This window comes from Typopeltis vanoorti, chromosome 10 (genome assembly GCF_054136105.1).
Source record: "Typopeltis vanoorti isolate ZY-2024b chromosome 10, IOZ_Tvanoo_1.0, whole genome shotgun sequence".
Lineage (NCBI taxonomy): Eukaryota > Metazoa > Arthropoda > Arachnida > Uropygi > Thelyphonidae > Typopeltis > Typopeltis vanoorti.
The window spans coordinates 20,397,736-20,419,636 of NC_143558.1; the positions used below are offsets into that span (position 1 = coordinate 20,397,736).

The following is a 21,901-nucleotide window of genomic DNA, read 5'->3' on the forward strand; positions in this document are numbered from 1 at the left end:
AGTAATGAGAAGTCCCATCGGTACAATAAACATGCAAAACACTTCTTGCTTAACACTTCCTGACGTGAACGTGTTAAACAAGAGATCCATAAAAAGATGATGTAGAAGGAATATCATAAGAATAAGAGGGATTATGAAATATACAAAACTCAGGCCAGAAAAGTTGAGTATTATATATTAAGCTAAGTTGGAGAATGAAAAGAATTGGCTGTATTAGGCTAAAAGAATTTTATCATTATGCTGCAAGTAAATGAATGAACGTGGAAGAATAACTTTAGTGAATGCAGAAAGTACCCTTGTGTGATGATCTAGAGCTGTTGCATAACCTGGATAAGAATTCAGCAGTAGGGATAAACAGGATATCAGCACATATGCTAAAGGAATGTTCAACCATACTGGCTAGGCCCTTAACATGTTTGTATAATTTGAGTGTTAGCTCTGGAAAGATCCTGCAGGAATGTAAAGAATGTATGATAATCCCATTGCAGAAGGATGGTGCAAAGACTGATGTGTCTGTCAACTTATCATTAACTCTGGGGTGATTGTGAAGATTTTAGAGAAGTTATTAACAAATCACATACAGAAATTGATGGACAAAGAAGCTATACTTCACTAGGAAAAGCATGCATTTATTGAAATGAGGTCATGTCTGAGCAATTTGTAAAGGTCTTTACAACTGAATTAGATAAAGGGAATTGAGACACTGTTATACTGTTGGATTTGCTAAGGCAGTTGATAGAATACCACATGAAAGCTGGTGCATAAACTTTAGAATATGGGATTGGGATGTAAACTATTGGCTTGGTTAAGTGAGTGGATGATGAACAGGTATCAGAAACTGGTATATGGGCAAGGAGTGAATCTACCGAATTTCAGTTGAACAGTGATATATCCAAGGAATGAGTACTTGAACTATTGTTGTTCAATCTATACATTAATGACATTGAAAAGGATCTGACAGATGTTCAATTGTTTGCTGATGATGACAAGATAGGTAGGGTAAGTGCTACTTGTATGAATCACTTGCAGAACGATTTGAATTATCTTGAACAGATAATGGCTGTCAATTCAACGTTAGTAACTGTAAAGTTATGCGTTTTGGTGTGATGCGATTTCAGCAACATATTATATTGAAGGATTATGCTATGTGCAATGAAGCTCGTGATCTTGGAGTTGTCAAGGGTCACATAACAAAAATTGCAAATACAACCCCCAGAAGAAAATTGCAAATGGTAAAATGAACATTAACATGTGAAGATATGAAGTCATTTTGCCTCATTATAAGGTCTTGATACGACTGCAACTGGACTACTGTATGAAGATTTAGGTTGTCTGGGTTCGAAGATCATAAAAGAGCTCTTGGAACACAGACAACTAAATCTTCATACAGTAGTCTGGCTGCAATCATATCAAGACCTTATAAAGTTTCCATGCTCTTACCACTTTGACATCCAGATGGTACCATGATAATGTCATTCAAAGATAAGAATTTATCAAAAGGTGTCACTTTTGATACCAAAAGTGACACCTTTTGGTATCATTATTTTTCTCTGCTGTTGAGGACAACAAAGAAACTTACTTCCCATCATATTTCAAACAGTCCATTATATACTTTTTTTCATCTTTTGCTAGAAAGATACTAGATCTTATTAGTCTGCATAACATTCAAATTGTTATCCAGACTGTATGTTATCTGTATCGCATAGCATTACTACCCTTAGTTGTGTTCAACTATGGGTTAGGGTTACGATCTGAAAATCTCTGCTTCAAAATTAATACCCATCGTATATTGTCTATTCAGTATAGAAATAGAATGGAAACAGATATCAGCCATCAGTTGTGTTGAAAACAATGGAGAAGGTTATCATTAGCTAAGCTCCTAACTATCCAGAGGTCTCAGTTAATTAAAGATCTCTAATATGGATTCGACTATTCTTGTTCAACAGTAGTTCTCCTGGCCAACCTTACGCTTGGATCCAAGCTACTGAAAGATTTAGAGAAACTCATATTCACTTTTGACATTTCTGCGTCATTCAATTAGGTCTGTTACTAGAGGCCTACTTATCAAGCTACCATATCACCTCCCTTCAGCCTTTGTAGTTTTGTTGCCAATTTTCTTTCTGGATGTTTGCTACATTTTATGGTAGATGGTTTCCTGTATTTCTCAATCGATGATGGAGTGTGACAGGGCTCTGTGTTTTTGCATGTACTCTCCCCCTGTGCATTAATGACTTTCTATCAGTGACCATAAACCATGGTTTTGCTGACAAGTACACTCCATTTGTCCTCATTTGACATATGTAATTATAAAATTTTCTCTTGACCACATTTCAATGCGAAGTATGAACAACCTTGCAAACTTCATTGCTCTCAAAACACAGTTCTGTTTTATTTCATATAAGAAAGATCACAACTTGTCTACCTCATCTTTCATAATACTGAAAATTTTCAGTTAGGATTAGATTTTTCTTCTTGGGATGGCATGCATCTAGCCTTTCCTTGAGCACATTCCATTTAAGATACTACTTCTCACATAACTCTTAACACTTTATAAATCCCATAGAGATTGTTATTGGTACACACTCCAAATGTCAGAACATTCTGCCACAAAACTTCCCTTAGAATCAATGGAGGTTTTTAGAATCATAAAAACCTTAGAATCAAGAAGTGAACACTGCACTTATTAAATGCTCTTTATCCTCACAGATTGCCTTTGATCACTTTTTCTGATGAAATTTTCACTCACTGCTCCACCAAACTGATCTCCACTATTCCTCTGTTTCTCTAAACTTGTAAAAACATGTAGTTTCTAGCTAAATGTGTTAGAAACTACATGTGTTTTTACATATGTAGTTTATAGCTAACATCCATGTGAATTGAAGCTTCAAACGCTATTTTCTCATCATCTTCTTCCTTCATTTCATTTCACCTTCCCTATGTCATTTTTTTGCCTAATGATTAGAATCACCAGATGTTCAAGAAACATATCAACAGATCCTTCTTTCTCCTTTACCACTTGCCGACATAAGACAGACATATGCTAATAAGTTTTGCATCCCCATGACAAAATATATATATTTATATACACACTTTGTGTGTGTGTGTGTATATATATATATATTTTGTCATGGGAGATATTGATATATTGAAAACATTCACTTCTGAAGTACATACTTCAGAAGTGAATTTAGAATATAATTTACATTAATTAACTTTTGTTAATTGAACTGAATTTGAGATCTGTCAAAGATACAAAAGACTGTTTCAAAAAGATGTTTAAGGTATGCTCTAAATTTACTATTTGTAACTGTGGAAAAAGACACAGAGAGGGAGTGACTTCATGTATTATTATATGAAGTATATAACACTTCTAGTATATTTACTTGTTAGCATTTGTATTTTTGTTGTAAAAATGATATTATATTATGGTGCAAAAAAAAATGGCAAAGGATTTTAGTTATTATTATGTTGAAAGCTTAAAATATAAAAACCCACTGAAATTAAGGAGAAATTATCTCCTTCCCTATTGATTGCTGTATTTTAAGGGTATTTCTTCCTAAGAAATCATTAGCAATCATTAGATTTCTTCCTAAGAAATAATTGAGAGAGGAATATAATTAGTTTATTTTTAATAAGTATTTACACATGATTAACTGTTTTATTTTATAAATATATTAAGTTAATTCATCATCTGAGAAATGGCATCCAAAGAAATGGTCAGAATTATCCCCTCCAATGGAATCACGACTTCTTTTTGTTCTATGTGAAGGTTTCATTTCTTCCCCTAAACTTCAAGTAAGTAATATTAAAAATTCTTGTTAATTAGTGAATTAATAGTGAATTTATAAATAATAATGTCATTTGTTATGGATTGTTCATTTAAAATAGTGGAAAAATTGTCTATTTGTTGAAATCAATATACATTATCATAAATTTCCTGAAATGTATCCTCAAGGTGTGTTCATACTATTAAAACACTGCATGATTAAGTTTGCATTGTTATTAATCTCCTATCAGCAATTTTCCTCCAAATTAATATATTACTTCTCATAATAAATTTAGTTTAATCCTTTATCCAAGCGTGCGTAAACATAGTTTGCGCCTGAAAGTATCTTCAAGACTGGGGTAAGGTGGTGCAACACCAGGACAACTCCTTGCAAAGGTGGAGCAAGCTACCAACACTCCTATCTCCGTGTCTCTCATAATGCAAAACACATCTCCTTGCGGATATGTCTAATGTTATGCATTAAGGGAAGGGCCATTACCCAGACTAGTTTCGACCTTTATTGAGGTCTCTTCAGTGGGAGCCAGGCCCAAGTGCAGATACCAGCCAGAAGCATTTGCAGGTCATCTCTACCTATAGGAGTTGCCAATTGGTGTGTCACCTTTTTAATAAATTACACCGGATTTAGAGAAAGATGTTGAAAGTTTATTTTTCACTTGGTTAGAATATAATAAATTTAGTTTAATCCTTTATCCAAGTGTGAGCAAAGAAAGTTTGCACCTGAAAGTATCTTCAGGACTGGGGTAAGGTGGTACAACACCAGGACGACTCCTTGAGATACTGAGACAGGACTGTTGGTAGCTTGCTCCACCTTTGCAAGGAGTCATCCTGGTGTTGTACCACCTTACCCCAGTCCTGAAGATACTTTCAGGCACAAACTTTCTTTGCTCACACTTGGATAAAGGATTAAACTAAATTTATTATATTCTAACCAAGTGAAAAATAAACTTTCATCATATTACTTCTCAGTACTCCAATTTTTTCATATTTATCATTTTGCTGTATCATTCCACCTAGACTATCTTCCTCTGGGTCTCTTTCCTGTCATTCTTGGCATTAGATTCCTGTTTTGCTAACCTTTCCTCATCCATTCTATTTAAGTGGCCATACTAACCTTAGATTAACCCTGGTCACACATTCTTGAATGCTAAAATATCAATGTCCTTTCTGACATCTTCATTTTTAATATGATTCTGTCATTGATGCCATCTTTTTTATATTGATCCCATATGCAAGAGGTCAAGGGACATATAAGCACATCAGTGCTGCATGTGGGGGTGCAGATGAAAGTTTAATTGTTTATTATTTTATTTATTTTTTTTGTTTAAAGAGCTGAGTCAAAGGGTGCTGGGCAACTTTAGCTTTTGTATTAGCATGTGCAACAGAAAGTGGAAGAATAATAGTTGCCAATTCACTGGAGCAGTGACTGTGGAAGTACCTGTAGAATAGATACAGTGCTGAAACACATCACATGTGAGATAGCGGTTGAAGAGAATCTGTAAAAAGAGGGATCATCTATGAGTCTAATTGCTCGCCGCTGGATGGCATCAAGGATTTTAAGAGACGTTTTAGGTGCATGAATACTGCCATGACAAAACATGTGAACAGTATTCTGAGCATGGGCAGATTTAGGATTTGTATATAGTTTTGGTACACAATAAATAACGGAAAAAACTCACGTAGAAAGATTATTTATTAGTATAATTTTCGCCTGTGTCACAGGCATCCTCAGTACATTAAGCTCAAAATTAAACACTAACTGACAATTCCAAAAAGCGCCACCTAAGTAGCTGGTGTAAGATAACTAAAAAGGTCAATAACTTTCCTTAAAAAAAAAAAAAAATAATAATAATAATAATAATAATAATAAAACAATAAAAAGTTGGGAAAGATTAGCTGATTTGTAAAGTATTATCTCCCATAAAGGGGACAGACGTAAGCCGTCGGATCTTTTTAAGTTAGGAGAATGAAGTAGAGTTTCACATGTTTCTTTATAAAGGCGTTCCATGAGAAACTGACTTTTGTGAAGAACTCTTGTCTTTCTCCAATGAACTCTGTGTCTAGTGAAGATGGCATGTTCAGAAAGTCCAGACTTTTCAGGTTTAAAGTATTCAATATAAGATTGGTGTTCTTCTAGCCGAATAGAGGCAGATCTTCCCGTTTGTCTGAAATAAGATAATCCACAAGACCACGGAATCTGGTAGACACCTGGATGATTAAGATGTGGAAGCTTGTCCTTAGGAGAAGTGAGAAAGGTGGAGATTTTTCTAAGCGGTCGAAAGGCAACAAAAATATTCAGTGGTTTTAAAACTTTTGCTATACGTTCACTGATACCTTGTACATAAGGGATAGTAATGCACGTTATTTCCTCTGTGTTTGAAGAGGAAGACATATTAAAACTACTCAAAGTTCTTTCAATGAAGCAATTCTTATAACCATTAGATAGAAAGGAAGAAGTTATGTATTGTAGTTCTGTAAAAGATCGTCTGTAGAACAAAAGGAGTGGGCCCGATGAACCAGTGTTTTAATAGTTCCTGCCTTTTGACTGGGATGGTGATGAGATTCCGCATGGATATAATGGTCTATATGAGTCTTCTTTCTATAAACTGAGAAATGTAGGTTACCATCTGGTTGGCAAAGAATTAGAAGATCTAAAAAGGCTAACTGCTTATTTGATTCTATTTCTAGGGTAAACTTGATCCTAGGATGAAATGCGTTTAACTTAGTGAGAAATTGTTGAAGTTCATCAGAAGAGCCATTCCATACAGCAAAAATGTCATCGACATATCTGAACCAATGCGTAGGTCTGGGAGAAATATTGTCAAAGATACGTTGTTCAAAATGTTCCATAAAGAAATTGGAGATAGCAGGAGAAAGAGGATTACCCATTGCTGTTCCTTCAGTTTGTTGATACAACTTATTTTTAAAGGAAAAATAACCAGAATTTATTACAAAATCAAATACGTTTACAATATCCGAAGGAAATTCCTGTTGTAGTAATTCAATACTTTCCGAAAGAGGCACATTTGTAAATAAAGAAACAACATCTAAACTGATCATGATATCAGAAACGTCCAAATGAAGATCTGAAATTTTATTTTTGAAATCCAAAGTATTTTTTATATAAGTATCAGTTCTTCTAGTTGAAGAGAGAGTAAATTAGATAAAAATTTGGAGATTTTGTAAGTGGGGCACCCTATACAATCTACGACTGGTCTCAACGGAATGCCTGGTTTATGAACTTTCGGAAGACCATACAATCTAGGTGGACGACCGAAGAAGGTTTTAAGTTTTTTCTTTTGATCTTCATTCCATGTAGATATATTATCTATAAGAGAATTAAGTCTCTTCAAATGACTCCAAAAAACAGCCAACAGATTACGTTTTGAATGTGCACAAATTCTTTTTCATGCCAAGCCTCCTCGTCCTAATCTTTCTTACTCTGAGTTTAAAGCATTGAAATCACTGAAGAATAACAATAATGTCGCGACTATTCAACTTATAGGCCTCTTACATCGGATCCTACCCAGAGTCAATTGAAGAGACTTAATTCTCTTATAGATAATGTATCTACATGGAATGAAGATCAAAAGAAAAAACTTAAAACCTTCTTCGGTCGTCCACCTAGATTGTATGGTCTTCCGAAAGTTCATAAACCAGGCATTCCGTTGAGACCAGTCGTAGATTGTATAGGGTGCCCCACTTACAAAATCTCAAAATTTTTATCTAATTTACTCTCCTCTTCAACTAGAAGTATCTTCAGGACTAGGGCAAGGTGATACAACACCAGGGCAACTCGTTGCAAAGGTGTAGCAAGCTACCAACACTCCTGTCTCAGTATCTCCTTTAATGCAAAACACATCTCCTTGCGGATATGTCTCATGTTATGCATTAAGGGAAGGGCCACTACCCAGACTAGTTTCGACCTTTATTGAGGTATCTTCAGTGGGAGCCAGGCCCAAGCTGAGATACTAGGCAGAAGCATTCGTAGGTCATCTCTACCTATAGGAGTTGCCAAATGGTGTGCCACCCTTTTTTAATCAATTACTCTGGATTTATCTTTCTCTAAATCCAGAGTAATTTATTAAAAAAGGGTGGCACACCATTTGGCAACTCCTATAGGTAGAGATGACCTACGAATGCTTCTGCCTAGTATCTCAGCTTGGGCCTGGCTCCCACTGAAGAGACCTCAATAAAGGTCGAAACTAGTCTGGGTAGTGGCCCTTCCCTTAATGCATAACATGAGACATATCCGCAAGGAGATGTGTTTTGCATTAAAGGAGATACTGAGACAGGAGTGTTGGTAGCTTGCTACACCTTTGCAACGAGTTGCCCTGGTGTTGTATCACCTTGCCCTAGTCCTGAAGATACTTTCAGGTGCAAACTTTGTTTGCTCACACTTGGATAAAGGATTAAACTAAATTTATTATACTCTAACCAAGTGAAAAATAAATCTTTCTCTAAATCCAGAGTAATTTATTAAAAAAGGATGGCACACCATTTGGCAACTCCTATAGGTAGAGATGACCTACGAATGCTTCTGCCTAGTATCTCAGCTTGGGCCTGGCTCCCACTGAAGAGACCTCAATAAAGGTCGAAACTAGTCTGGGTAGTGGCCCTTCCCTTAATGCATAACATGAGACATATCTGCAAGGAGATGTGTTTTGCATTAAAGGAGATACTGAGACAGGAGTGTTGGTAGCTTGCTACACCTTTGCAACGAGTTGCCCTGGTGTTGTATCACCTTGCCCTAGTCCTGAAGATACTTTCAGGTGCAAACTTTGTTTGCTCACACTTGGATAAAGGATTAAACTAAATTTATTATACTCTAACCAAGTGAAAAATAAACTTTCAACTTCAACTAGAAGAACTGATACTTATATAAAAAATACTTTGGATTTCAAAAATAAAATTTCAGATCTTCATTTGGACGTTTCTGATATCATGATCAGTTTAGATGTTGTTTCTTTATTTACAAATGTGCCTCTTTCGGAAAGTATTGAATTACTACAACAGGAATTTCCTTCGGATATTGTAAACGTATTTGATTTTGTAATAAATGCTGGTTATTTTTCCTTTAAAAATAAGTTGTATCAACAAATTGAAGGAACAGCAATGGGTAATCCTCTTTCTCCTGCTATCTCCAATTTCTTTATGGAACATTTTGAACAACGTATCTTTGACAATATTTCTCCCAGACCTACGCATTGGTTCAGATATGTCGATGACATTTTTGCTGTATGGAATGGCTCTTCTGATGAACTTCAACAATTTCTCACTAAGTTAAACGCATTTCATCCTAGGATCAAGTTTACCCTAGAAATAGAATCAAATAAGCAGTTAGCCTTTTTAGATCTTCTAATTCTTTGCCAACCAGATGGTAACCTACATTTCTCAGTTTATAGAAAGAAGACTCATACAGACCATTATATCCATGCGGAATCTCATCACCATCCCAGTCAAAAGGCAGGAACTATTAAAACACTGGTTCATCGGGCCCACTCCTTTTGTTCTACAGACGATCTTTTACAGAACTACAATACATAACTTCTTCCTTTCTATCTAATGGTTATAAGAATTGCTTCATTGAAAGAACTTTGAGTAGTTTTAATATGTCTTCCTCTTCAAACACAGAGGAAATAACGTGCATTACTATCCCTTATGTACAAGGTATCAGTGAACGTATAGCAAAAGTTTTAAAACCACTGAATATTTTTGTTGCCTTTCGACCGCTTAGAAAAATCTCCACCTTTCTCACTTCTCCTAAGGACAAGCTTCCACATCTTAATCATCCAGGTGTCTACCAGATTCCGTGGTCTTGTGGATTATCTTATTTCAGACAAACGGGAAGATCTGCCTCTATTCGGCTAGAAGAACACCAGTCTTATATTGGATACTTTAAACCTGAAAAGTCTGGACTTTCTGAACATGCCATCTTAACTAGACACAGAGTTCATTGGAGAATGACAAGAGTTCTTCACAAAAGTCAGTTTCTCATGGAACGCCTTTATAAAGAAACATGTGAAACTCTACTTCATTCTCCTAACTTAAAAAGATCCGACGGCTTACGTCTGTCCCCTTTATGGGAGATAGTACTTTACAAATCAGCTAATCTTTCCTAACTTTTTATTGTATTAATTTTTTTTTTTTTTTTAAGGAAAGTTATTGACCTTTTTAGTTATCTTACACCAGCTACTTAGGTGACGCTTTTTGGAATTGTCAGTTAGTGTTTAATTTTGAGCTTAATGTACTGAGGATGCCTGTGACACACAGGCGAAAATTATACTAATAAATAATCTTTCTACGCGAGTTTTTTCCATTATTTATTGTGTACCGATATGTCTACTCGCAGTTTACCTCTTTTAAAACGTATATAGTTTTGGTTGGGTGTAAAATAGATTTGAATCATCAAGTTTCTTTTATACCGAGGAGGTCATTGATGCGATGTGTTTATGCTAGGAAAGACTGGAGGTAAATGTTAGTACAAGTAAATAGATCTGATCTTGTTTGATTTGTGTATTACTGAGGGTAAGGGTAGATGAGCTGTGATCTCTTTTTCATGAGAAAAGGCAAGAATGTGTTTTGGTGGCACTGAACATGACAGGGTTGTCCTTGCCCCATTGAAGGATAGTATATATGAAGGTGGTCTGAAAAGTTCTCGGCCTCGACCATTGATGGCAACACTATCGGCAAGATTTTTTTTTTTCTAAGTTGGTATATCTGTTATAAGCATCCATGTGAAATTGCAAGTCATTCTATCAAGTAGTTTGTTTTATACAGCTGTCTGAAGCAAAAGTGTTGTCTGTATCCCTTGAAATAGATAAAATTGAGTATCGTGCAGTTAAAAAATTCTTTGTAAAAGAAGGTTTAATGGCAAAAGAAATTCATTCGAAGTTCATAAACGTTTATGGGCACTCTTCTCCTTCGTTTTCGACAATTAAGAATTGGGCTGCCAAGTTTAAATGTGGTCGTACTAGCCTTGAAGATGATCCACTTGAAGGACGTCCAAAAAGTGTAACAATACCAGAAATCATTGATCAAGTGCACGATATGGTATTGGATGACCAACGAGTCCAAGTGCATGAAATTGCTGAGACTATAGGCATTTCAAAAGAATGTGTAGGCTATGTTATGCATGAAGAATTGCAAATGAAAAAGCTTTGCACAAGATGGGGGCTGTGCTTGCTCACAGCAGATCAAAAACGCACTCTCATGAAAATCTCTGAATAATGCTTGGAGCATTTTAAAAAGAATAAAACTGATTTTGTGCATTGATTTATTACTATGAATGAGACTTGGATTTTCTATTACACACCAGAATCCAAACAGCAGTCAAAACAGTGGACAGAAGCTGATTGTTCAGCACCAAAGAAGACAGAGTTGGTTTCATGAGCAGGAAAGGTCATGGCATCAGTATTTTGGGATGCTAAAGGCATTTTGTTTATTAATTATTTTGGAAAAGGGTAAAACAATAACCGGGGAATATTATTTCAATCTTTTAACCAGACTAGACGAAAAAAATTCATGAGAAAAGACCCCGTTTGCAGAAGGAAAACATCATCTTTCATCAGGACAATGCACCTGTCTACAAAGGTGTTTTGGCAATGGGAAAATTAAGGGATTTGCACTATGAATTGTTGGAACACCCATCCTATTCCCCAGATTTAGCTCCCTCTGACTTCTATCTCTTCCCAAAACTAAAACTTTTCCTTCCTCTACAGCTGCAATCAAGAGGTGATTGCAGCTGTAGAGGGGTATTTTGCAGATGCACTGGAGCATCACTGGAATAAATGTATTAGTCTTAAGGGAGATTATGTTGAAAAATAAAAATAATTTTGAAATTATAAATTTGTTTTTTCATTGTTATGCCGAGAACTTTTCAGACCACCCTTGTAGATCAGTGTTTAAGGCACTAGTTGTAGATAATCTTGTAGCCTGGGATGTCAGAGTACTGTGTGATTTGTCAAATGTGAAGGATGCGTGAAGAGTGCTATCATCTACAAAGCTGTGGATAGGATTAGTGGTTATTGTGAGTAGGTCATTTTATGTACAGGAGAAAGAGAGTGGGTGGTAGGACAGAGCCTTGAGTCACTCCAGTATTGGTGGTGAAGAGATGGAGCCATCTACCATGACTTGCAGAGAATGACTAGAGAGAAAGCTAGCTACTCAATTATAGAGGGTGGCAGGGAGACCAAAGGATGGCAATTTGTTTAGTAGGCCTCAATGCCATAGTCAAAAGCAAATGTCAGGAGTGACAGCATAAGTTTCTCTGTATCTTTCCATGTTACATGTCCAGTGGTTGGTGATATAAGCTACAATGTCAGCTGTGTATCTTGAATGGCAGAATCTGTAATGTTGGTTGTTGATTAATTGATGTAGCCTCTAAGTAGTGGAGGAATATGTATAATAGATTGTAATGATGATTCAAGATGGGTGTTAGCTCTGAAGCACAATGTTTGAGAACAATTGGAGAGAGGTGATCAGAACCAAAGACCTTTTAGTATCCAAGTTATTTAGTAATTTTCTGATAAACTTTTGTCAAAAAACTATAGGAGAAATTCAATGTCTGGATTCTGGTATGGTAGGAGCTGATTTTCCTTGGTCATCTATGCAGGAGTTTGAGGAAAAGAGGGATGCAAGGAGGTTAGCTTCATCTTTGGGTGAAGTAACAATAGAGTGAGTGGAAGTATGGAAGTTGTGTCCAATGGCCTTAACAAGTGCTTCCATAGTATTAACTCCCATTTGGACAGGAGGTAGGTTTTTTGCTGGTGGCCTTTATGGTGGCCTTTATGAAATTGAATTTGGATCTTCTGATGACTGATTTGCATATGTTGCAATCTCTTGAATAGGCAGGGTATGGAGCTGGAGTTCTTGATGAGAGTCACATGCTTCTTATTATTATTCCTTCCCTCTTCTTTTACCTTGCGGTGGCAAGGATTTTTATACATTTAACCGCTACCGTATTGAGGATAAGGTGGTTAACACTATGCCTCCTGGTGTGTCCTATCTGTAGATGCGTGTGTTCACAGGCCAGTTTGCCTGTTCTGGGGACGAAAACCCCAAGTTTCCAGGTGAAAAAAACCAGACCGGCTAACTCACCTTTAGTCAAAAGAGACCAGATAAAGGTTCCTCGCATCTTGCACGGGAATTGAACCCAGGTCTTTCCAACCAAAGGACTTTGTCTATACTGACTGAGCTATGGAGGCTCTAAGAGCCACATGCAGTATGCTGAATTTTTTTCTTTGACTGCTATGACACATTTTTTGTTGAACCACAGCTTGGAAAGTTGATGTGCATTATGGGGTTGAATGGGGGGACGAAGGCTTTCATACCAGTGAAAATAATTTCTGTCACTCGTTCACAGTAGGTGTTAGGATCAGGTTAGTGGAAACAATAGTCAGACCAAGGAAAGGAGAAGTAAAAATTCAGGAGGTCATCCCATTTGGCTCCCTTGTAATGCCAGAAGATGCCATGTCAGGATTGTTTGGAGGAGTGACATTTCTCTAAGAGATGAGACTGGTATAAGATTGTGGTCTGAGTTGCTGAGAGGAGAGGTTGCTTTTACAGTGTATCTAAAAGGAGAATTGGTCAAAAAGAGATGTAATGTATTTGGAAAGTGAAGAGGGTTATCGGGGGGGGGTCAGGTGGGTAGATGTACATTTGTGTTTATTTTGGTCATTACATGTATAGCAAAGATTTCTGTTTCATATCATGATCATATCATATCATAAGATTTTTTTTATGGGATTAGTTTGAGAAAGCTTCGCTTTTCTCTCAATATCAATGTTATTGTTTGTGAGAGTCTTCATAAGTTTGATCAAGTAAGGAAGCCAGTTTGAATTGTGGGTGTTGAGGTTGCCCACCCAGGAAGATGACCTCACTATTTTCGAATCCAGTTGGTCAAATTTCATTTGAAGTGATCTGAGTGGTTATTAGTATTTGAACACTGGTAAATGCAACAAATGAAACTTATTAAATGGGGCAAAGAAACCTTAAGCCAGAGAGGGTCAAAAGCAGGGAATTCTAAATTAGTTATTCTTTGGCATGCTATGTCAGATTTCACAAAGGCACTGGTGAAAGGAATCATGATGTGTGTAGTTTCGGGCACTGGAGGTGGACAGTTGTAGATGTAGCTGCATTTCTGTCAGGAATAAGATGTCTAGTCTAAAAGACTGCAAGTGATGGTAGACATCATTTATGTTTGTGTTAATGCCACGGGTATTAGTAAAATGGATGTGAAAGTGAGATTTTAGTGCAGAGATTCTGGCATGATTTTTGGTTCTGATGAGATTTTTTTTATGGGATTAGTTTGAGAAAGATTCACTTTTCTCTCAATATCACTGTTATTGTTTGTGAGAGTCTTCATAAGTTTGATCAGATGGAACGATATAGTGGGGGGCATGCAGTGAGAGAAGATCGACTCTTGGACATGGCATCATGCACAGAGAAACCAGTCTTTGTGCATTGACATGACCTTGACACTTCTCCCCTCCCCTCATACGACTACTCAGACTCCCTCTAGGCATGACTTGGCAGCAGATTATGTACCAGTTGATTGGAAAGCCTCCTGACTTGGAACAAGCACCATAACTGATGTACCCTAGAAATGGAAGGAGTTATGTGTATACTGCTAGTTTGGTGTTTTGGCTAATTTCACTCTTATTCCATATAAATGTTTGTCATGACCTTGAAGGATATCACTCACACTGCAAGGAGAAAAGAAGATGGGAGACAGAAATCAGAATCCCTGCTCTGGAGACCAAACATGGAATTTGCCACTTCAGACCTCCTATAAGCCAGTGGTGGTATTTCACTGGATGATGAAAAACACCTCCTACCATCTATGTACTCTCCTAATTTTTCTCAGAAGTCTCATTTGTGATTTTTTTTTTTCTAACCCAACTCTCATATCCATAGCATAAAACTGGTTGGAACACTCCCTTGTATACTGCTAGTTTGGTGTTTTGGCTAATTTCACTCTTATTCCATATAAATTTATTCAACTGGCTCCCCTACCATACCAGCTTTGCTTATTATGTTATCAATTTCCAAATTTAATTTATTAGCTTCGCTAAAAAAGTGTGCTTAAATAGCTGAAATATTTTACTTGTTCTATAGGTAGTCCATTAAGAATGCAACTGAAGTTTTCTATGTTCCTGCCTATGTTCATACTTTTGGTCTTTTTATTGCTGATATTCATGCCAAATTTGTTACAAAGTTTATGTAATTTTGTTAGAAAACACTGGAGACTTGCACTTAATGTGTTTAGGATTACTATGCCATATACATGAAACAAAGAGCTAAGTTTGATATCTCTGATTTTAATATCAAGCTTAATGCAACTGTACTTCATAATTTGATCCACATAGATGACAGATAACAGTGGTGATAATGTGCAGCCTTGTCTTACTCCTGATTTTACATCAAACCATCTTCCTGTATTTCGTTCAGTTTTAACCACTGACTGATAACTTAAATATACACTATGTATTGCTCTGTATAATGCTACATTTACCCCCATATTACTATTATTAAGAGAAACCTCCAGGGAGTCAGGGACTCATTGAAGTAGGCCACATATTACATGTGCCAGCTGTCATACTTGTTATTAAATTCATTCATACTGCTTGCACATGCTACATTCCATGTCAATCCAGTCCAATCGCACACCACTTCACTAGAGAAAAATCTAGAGCTCACCCCCTTCTTGGTGGCATTCATTCTCAACTTCCAAGGATATCCTGTATTCCTTTCCCTACCCCCCATAAAATGAAAAATCCAGCAACTGAAATCTTGTTAGCCTCAATCATATCACTCCTCTTTCTCCTGTCTGCTAGTGTCTGCACTCTACAAATTCTCAGTCTTAGTATTCCACAATCCTGATATCATTTTATGCAGGGTGGCATTCATTGTTCTTTACAAGACCTTAATAAAACCTCACTCTCTCATTTGCACTCTCACTACTGTACCAGAATCATAACGGAAACCAGGAGACCAGACCTACACACAATATTCCAATAAGGTCTTATCAAAGCCTTGTAAAGATGCAAAATGACTTCGTTATCTTTACATGTCAAAGTTCATTTCAGCATTGTAATTATCTTTTGAGTTGTATTTGCAATCTTTGCTGCATGGCCTCTAAACTTCAATTTCCTGTCTGCTAACACTCCAACTTCCCTAGCCTGATCAGTTTCTTCTAGCATTATCCCACCAATATAATATGACATTAGATATCTAATCACCAAAGTGTGTGACTTTACTGACATTGAACCAATATCCATTTTCCCATGCCCACAATTCTAGCCTATTCAAGTCATTCTGCAAGTACTGCAATATCAATTGCATTCCTGATTACCCTACCTATCTTTGCACCATCCGTAAATAGCTATATGTCACCTGCCAGATCCTTCCAAGGATACCCTCTATTCCTTTCCCTACCCTCCATAAAATGAAATATTCCATCAACTGAAATCCTCCCAACATCATTAAAGTACAGATTGAATAACTGTGAACCCAGGACTGATCCTTGTGGTACACCACTGGTATCTTAAATCTTGCAGACTTGTATCCCCCATATACCACTTTTTCATATTTGTCAGTCAGCCATCCTCTTATCCATGTTAAAATTTTATAATCCAATCCTATATTTTCCAATTTATGTAACAGTCTTCCATGATGTATTTTGTCACAAGCCTTAGCAGAATCCAAAAGTATCATGGTGTGTAGCCATTCTCCTTGTCTAGATCAATTTAACTCAATGGCAATATTATTATAGAATGTGAGCAAGTTGCTAAAACATGACTTTCTCGTAGTAAACTCATGCTGTTCCTTGCAAAGTAGAGATATTCTCTGTCAGCCCATTTCTGAATATGAACCCTAACTAACTTTTTCAAACGTTTACCACCATATAACTGTAGTGTATTGAAAACATTTTCTCTGGGCACATTGTCATATGTCTTTTCCAGATCTATAGAACTTAATTACAGATTGTTGTTTTATTCCCATGATTTCTCAGCCATTTGTCGTAAAGTGAAAATCTGATCTTGACAACCTCTGTAGTTTGTTATTATTATTATAAGCTACTCCATGGAGTCCGCAAGTAGTGCTTCACATGAGGCCTTAAAGATCATGTGAAGCACTATCCAACATTCGCACAGTATTTATCATAGTTTGCTTTGAACTCGTTCACAGTCATAGCTCCCACAAAAACTCTCGCAACCCATTCCAGTCATTCAGCATACTCTCCAAGCAAAAAATTTATTCCTGATAATCACCCCTGCTAACGATACTCTTGCTTACTTTACAAGAATGATCCCTAGTTCTCCCACCACCAGTCCTGTTCTGAAAAATTTCCTCTGTTTCAATCTAGTAAAAACTCTTCTGTATTTTGTAAGGTTTTTACTAGATTAAAACAGAGATTGAATGCTCCTGGCATTAGTGTACACAAAGTGCAAAAGCCCTTTAGACCCACCGCTATCCTGACGATTTATACTAACTATTCCATTCTGGTTTGTTACCAGTGGTACTAACTTAGGCATATAATACACATTCTTAAACTCAGCTGCCCCACTGATGTCTGCATATCCACTCCACAACTCTCCCCCCCCCCCCCCCTTCCCAGAAAAAGCTCTAATTTCCCTGATTCTCCACTTTTACTTCATTCAACAAACACTTTTTTCAGTCTCCAAACACTAAATCCATTCAGATGCAAACGATCCTTCTTGTATAAATCCTTTCGCCTGTCAAACTCACCACATCCACAAACTTCACACCACTCCTGCATAACCTACGCATTGAGTAATTTGCTATTATGGCTCTCCTCACCTCTACTCTGTCATACCCCAGTAACAGACTCACTATCTTAACTCTCTCACTCTTTTCTTTTTCTGATTCCAGTAATTCTTTTCTGTCATTCTCTCGTCATACTTTTCACCTTTCAAATCATTTGTTTCAGCCAATACAATCATCTCTTTCATTCTACCCTTTTGTGCTCTAATAACCTCACTAACATCATTAATTTTCATACCTGGAAAGCACAATTTTGTCCATCTCTCATCGATCACACCTTTTATGATTGAATCGCTGTATAAGATTCACCCATAATTTTCCTTCTCTCTTGATCAAACCCTCATTTCTCGTATCTCACATTCTTTTTTTCTATTATCAGCTGACCCACTTGCCAGACATTTCTGCATTCACTCCAGCTCCCACTTCACCCATGTATCACTCTGTATAACCGAGTTATCTCCCTCATTACAGCCAACTCTTCATTCTTTACATCAATCAATTCAACACTTTTATTCTCTCTCGCATTCATGTCGCATTTAATCTCTCTTTCAATCCTGTTTGCCATTACATCACACACAGTGTCAAGCATATTTTGAGTTCCATCCACTACTTCAATCTCGCAACCTAAGACATTTAATCCTCGCTCTCATAGTATTTTTGTCACACTTTCCCACCACTATCACTTTTAAACCAAATTCCGTTTGCCTTCGGTGATGCACAGGGGTAGCTCGTGCATAGGCACTGTGGAACTGCAGCACCCCCAATTTTCCATCTTATAACACTTAGGAGGGCAAAGGACACTAACAGCACTGTGTTTACCACAGTGTCATATTGCTACGTGTGCAAGCATGTGCACGTGATTGTGAGATGCAAGCTATTAGTGTAGTGTGGCACTGTCCATCGCGCAGTTCCACTTGTTTATATGTAGTTTGCACCAGTAGTAGAGTGTTCGTATTGCTTATCGTATTTACCCCCTCTCTTTAAATATTTGGACATTACAATGTCCAAATATTTAAAACCCAAAAATTGTAAATCCATTCCTTTAATTGCAATTAAAGGAATGGATTTTATACATCCTTTAATTCCTTTAATTACAATTAAAGGAATTATTTTATACATCAGTTTCTAATGAAACTGATGTATAAAATAATTGTCTCCCAGAGTTTTAGCAGTGTGATGCAGCCAAATTTGTTTGGGTTTAGAGAATATTTTAGTGTTGTGGCAGATTCTAGGAACAGCCTCTCTGATTTTTATGTTTCTGTGTAAGAGGGAAGGCCACTCCCCCATTGGATCTGGTGATTTCTATCCATGGAATGGTCTGACACCTGAAAATGGCTGTAGTAGTAGTACAAATGATTGGATATAGTTTCTGTTTTCTGCTAGGTGGATATTAGCTGTTCTTTCAGTTTGTCCAAAGTATTTAACTTTGCAGAAGCAAAGGATACTGTAAATACCAGGATGATCTAGACTGTGGAACAGATAAAGTAGTTATTTTTTCATATCACCTGAAGAAGGTCTGTATGTTATGCCTTTTAAACATGTTTTTTTTTTCTTCCTGCATCACATTGCCAATAATATAGAAGACTATCATTGTGAGTCCTTCACAATGTCACAAATCTCACATAGGGTGCCAGTTAGGAATTAGGAGCTGGCCTTTTTAAATTAGTCTGTGCCTGCATGCACATGCTTAGTATTTCTTTGCACCCCTGCAAATGTCTTAGTGACCAAAGAAATATTGGCTTATAATATAATTAGCTAAATAGTTAGCTAATTATATTATAACAGTTAGCTAAATAATTAGTTATTATTTTTAGATGCGTGTTTTCTCCATTAAATATCAACATGGTTACGTACACCAAAGAAACAAAAAGACAGCCACTACTAAAATCTGCAACATCACACCTCTAGAAGGGAATTACAGTGCTAGGGCTTCAACAGCTTGTAGGTCAGTTATGTGACTTATTCACTTGTTTTTTTTGATAGCATAAAGCACTGTATATGATCTCATGTATATGTTACTGATAAATTTTGCTATGCATGTTATTTCTTTTCATTATACTAGAAAATATTCTCTGATTTCCTGATATAAAGTGGTGTTCTAATTTTTAGGTGATGTATCCTAACATACTTAATGAACAAGTGGAAAATGCTATGAGGGAATATTTGAACCACCACTTTAAAGTTTTTAAAGAAAAGGAAATTGTAAGTATTGAAATTATTTCAAGTAATATTTGCATATTTTTTTCCAAAATTATGCACATTTGTAATGGTTTTTATTTCACACTTAATTTTATTTCAACGTGATTATTATTTAAACTTCAATATAAATCCAAAGTTAATTAAAAATTAACATTCGGTATAGAAAAGCTCAACATATTGCAGACCATAAATGTGGAGTACAGTCTCCTGAAAAACTACCACCACTCTCTACGAAGAAACTTCAAGATTCATTGAAAAGGTGGGTGCACTAATATCACTGTTGTTGACAGAAGCTAATTGCACAAGTATTGAGCCAGTGATTATCAAATAGTTCACCAGATTTGTTATGTCGCCTATATCTGGTTTACAAGTGATATGACCAATTTCTGATCGATAGATTTTTCTAACTCTGCTTTCAGATCTGTAAGTTGGAATTGTCTTAAATATTATCTTGTATACTGCTAGTTTGATCTTTTGGTTTATTTCTTTCTTGTTCCATATAAATTTATGGACTTACCACCATGCTGGCTTTACTTATTCTGTTATCTCTTTCTGTATGTAATTTTCATTCTCCACTTAAAAGTGCCCTTAAATAACTGATTTTTGCTGATATACGAATCAAATGCATCATAGTAATTATTTATTTTACTAAAGATTTATAGACAGAAAATTTACTTAAGATGATATGTGTCATCTGCATATACATTAAAGAATGATAAGTTAATATTTGAATATTAGGTTTAATAATACACCCCAACTCAACATCACCAAGTTAAAGATAGGTACTATCAAAATAAGAAGCCTGAATGGCAAAGAAATGGAGCTAGCTGAGGAATTAGATAAGTACCAGATCGACATAATAGGGGTGACCGAAACAAAAAAGACCAAAACTAGTAAGATCTTTCTGAGCAATAAATACAAAATGTTATATTCAGGCAATGACAATCAAGGAAAAGAAGGAGTAGGCATAGTATTCAACACAAAATACGAGGCTAATCTTCTTGAATGGCAGTCAGTCTCAAGTAGAGTAATGGTAAAATATGAGAATGGAGAACTGGACAATGAAACGTATTTGTGCCTATGATCCCACAGAAGGTTCTACTAAGGTAGAAGTGGAGGAATTTTTTGAGGCTTTAGAAAAAGCAACTGACACAATGAAAAAGGAAAAGTTGGTCCTTGTTGGGGATCTAAATAGCAGAGTAGGAAATGATTGTCAGACATACAAAAATATTTTGGGAAAATTTGGAGAAAAGAGCAAAGCTAATAATAATGGCAAATATCTGTTGGATTTCTGCTCAGGACATGGACTGGTTATTACTACCACCATGTTCCAACATAAAAATGTGCGCAAATTCACATGGAGAGAAGAGGCAAGGAATAAGAAAAGTCTCATTGACTCTGTTATTGTTAATAGTGATGTTTTTTTCCTGGTGCAGGACACCAGAGTGTACAGAGGATTTGAAATTGAAAGTGATCACTATTTAGTCTTGAGCAGGATAAAATTGAATTTCATATTGAAAAGAATGACATGTAAGAAAGTTTTAAAGCGAATAAAAGTTGAGCAGCTCTCAGATGTGAACTGTAGACTAAAACACAAAGATTATTGAAGAAAAAATGAAAGAGTTTAAAAACAGGAATCAAACCTTGGAGATTCAGTGGCAAACTCTGAAGAAAACATTGATTGATTCAGCCAGAGAGGCATGTGGTGAGATTGTCTGCAAGGATAAAAAAAATCAGAACTCCCTGGTGGACACAGGAAGTTAAAGAGGCAGTGAAGGAAAAGAAGAAAGCATATCAAAAGTTTCTGTCAAATAAGTGTCATCTATGGGATTCACCCATAATAATGTAAGCATTGTTCAAGCAAAATGCAATAAGACATAAATCTGATCACCATTGATTCATCAATACTTTTCCTCATATGACAAAACTAAATAATATTCAGAAATCCACCAAGCCAACTAGTTGACAATAAGAGAATATAGAGACAAATGCAAGAATGCTAAATACTGTTTAAAACTAGCTAAACAAAAGTCATGGGAGGACTTTGGCAAGAATAGAGAAAATAAATATCAAGAAGTTGGCAAAATATTCTGGAGGTTGTTGAAGAAGCTTAGGAATGGAGGAAAGAGT

At 36.3% G+C, this 21,901-nt stretch overlaps 1 protein-coding gene across 1 annotated transcript in view; it reads left to right on the forward strand.

The window, feature by feature from the left end:
- The window catches only part of LOC150102212 (uncharacterized), a 104,792-nt gene that overhangs the window by 75,518 nt on the left and 7,373 nt on the right, over positions 1-21,901 (forward strand). The window contains exons 6-7 of the mRNA XM_090399524.1: positions 3,680-3,795; positions 19,682-19,774. Coding sequence (XP_090255650.1) covers positions 3,680-3,795; positions 19,682-19,774 — 209 coding nt within the window. The remainder of the gene's footprint in view (positions 1-3,679; positions 3,796-19,681; positions 19,775-21,901) is intronic.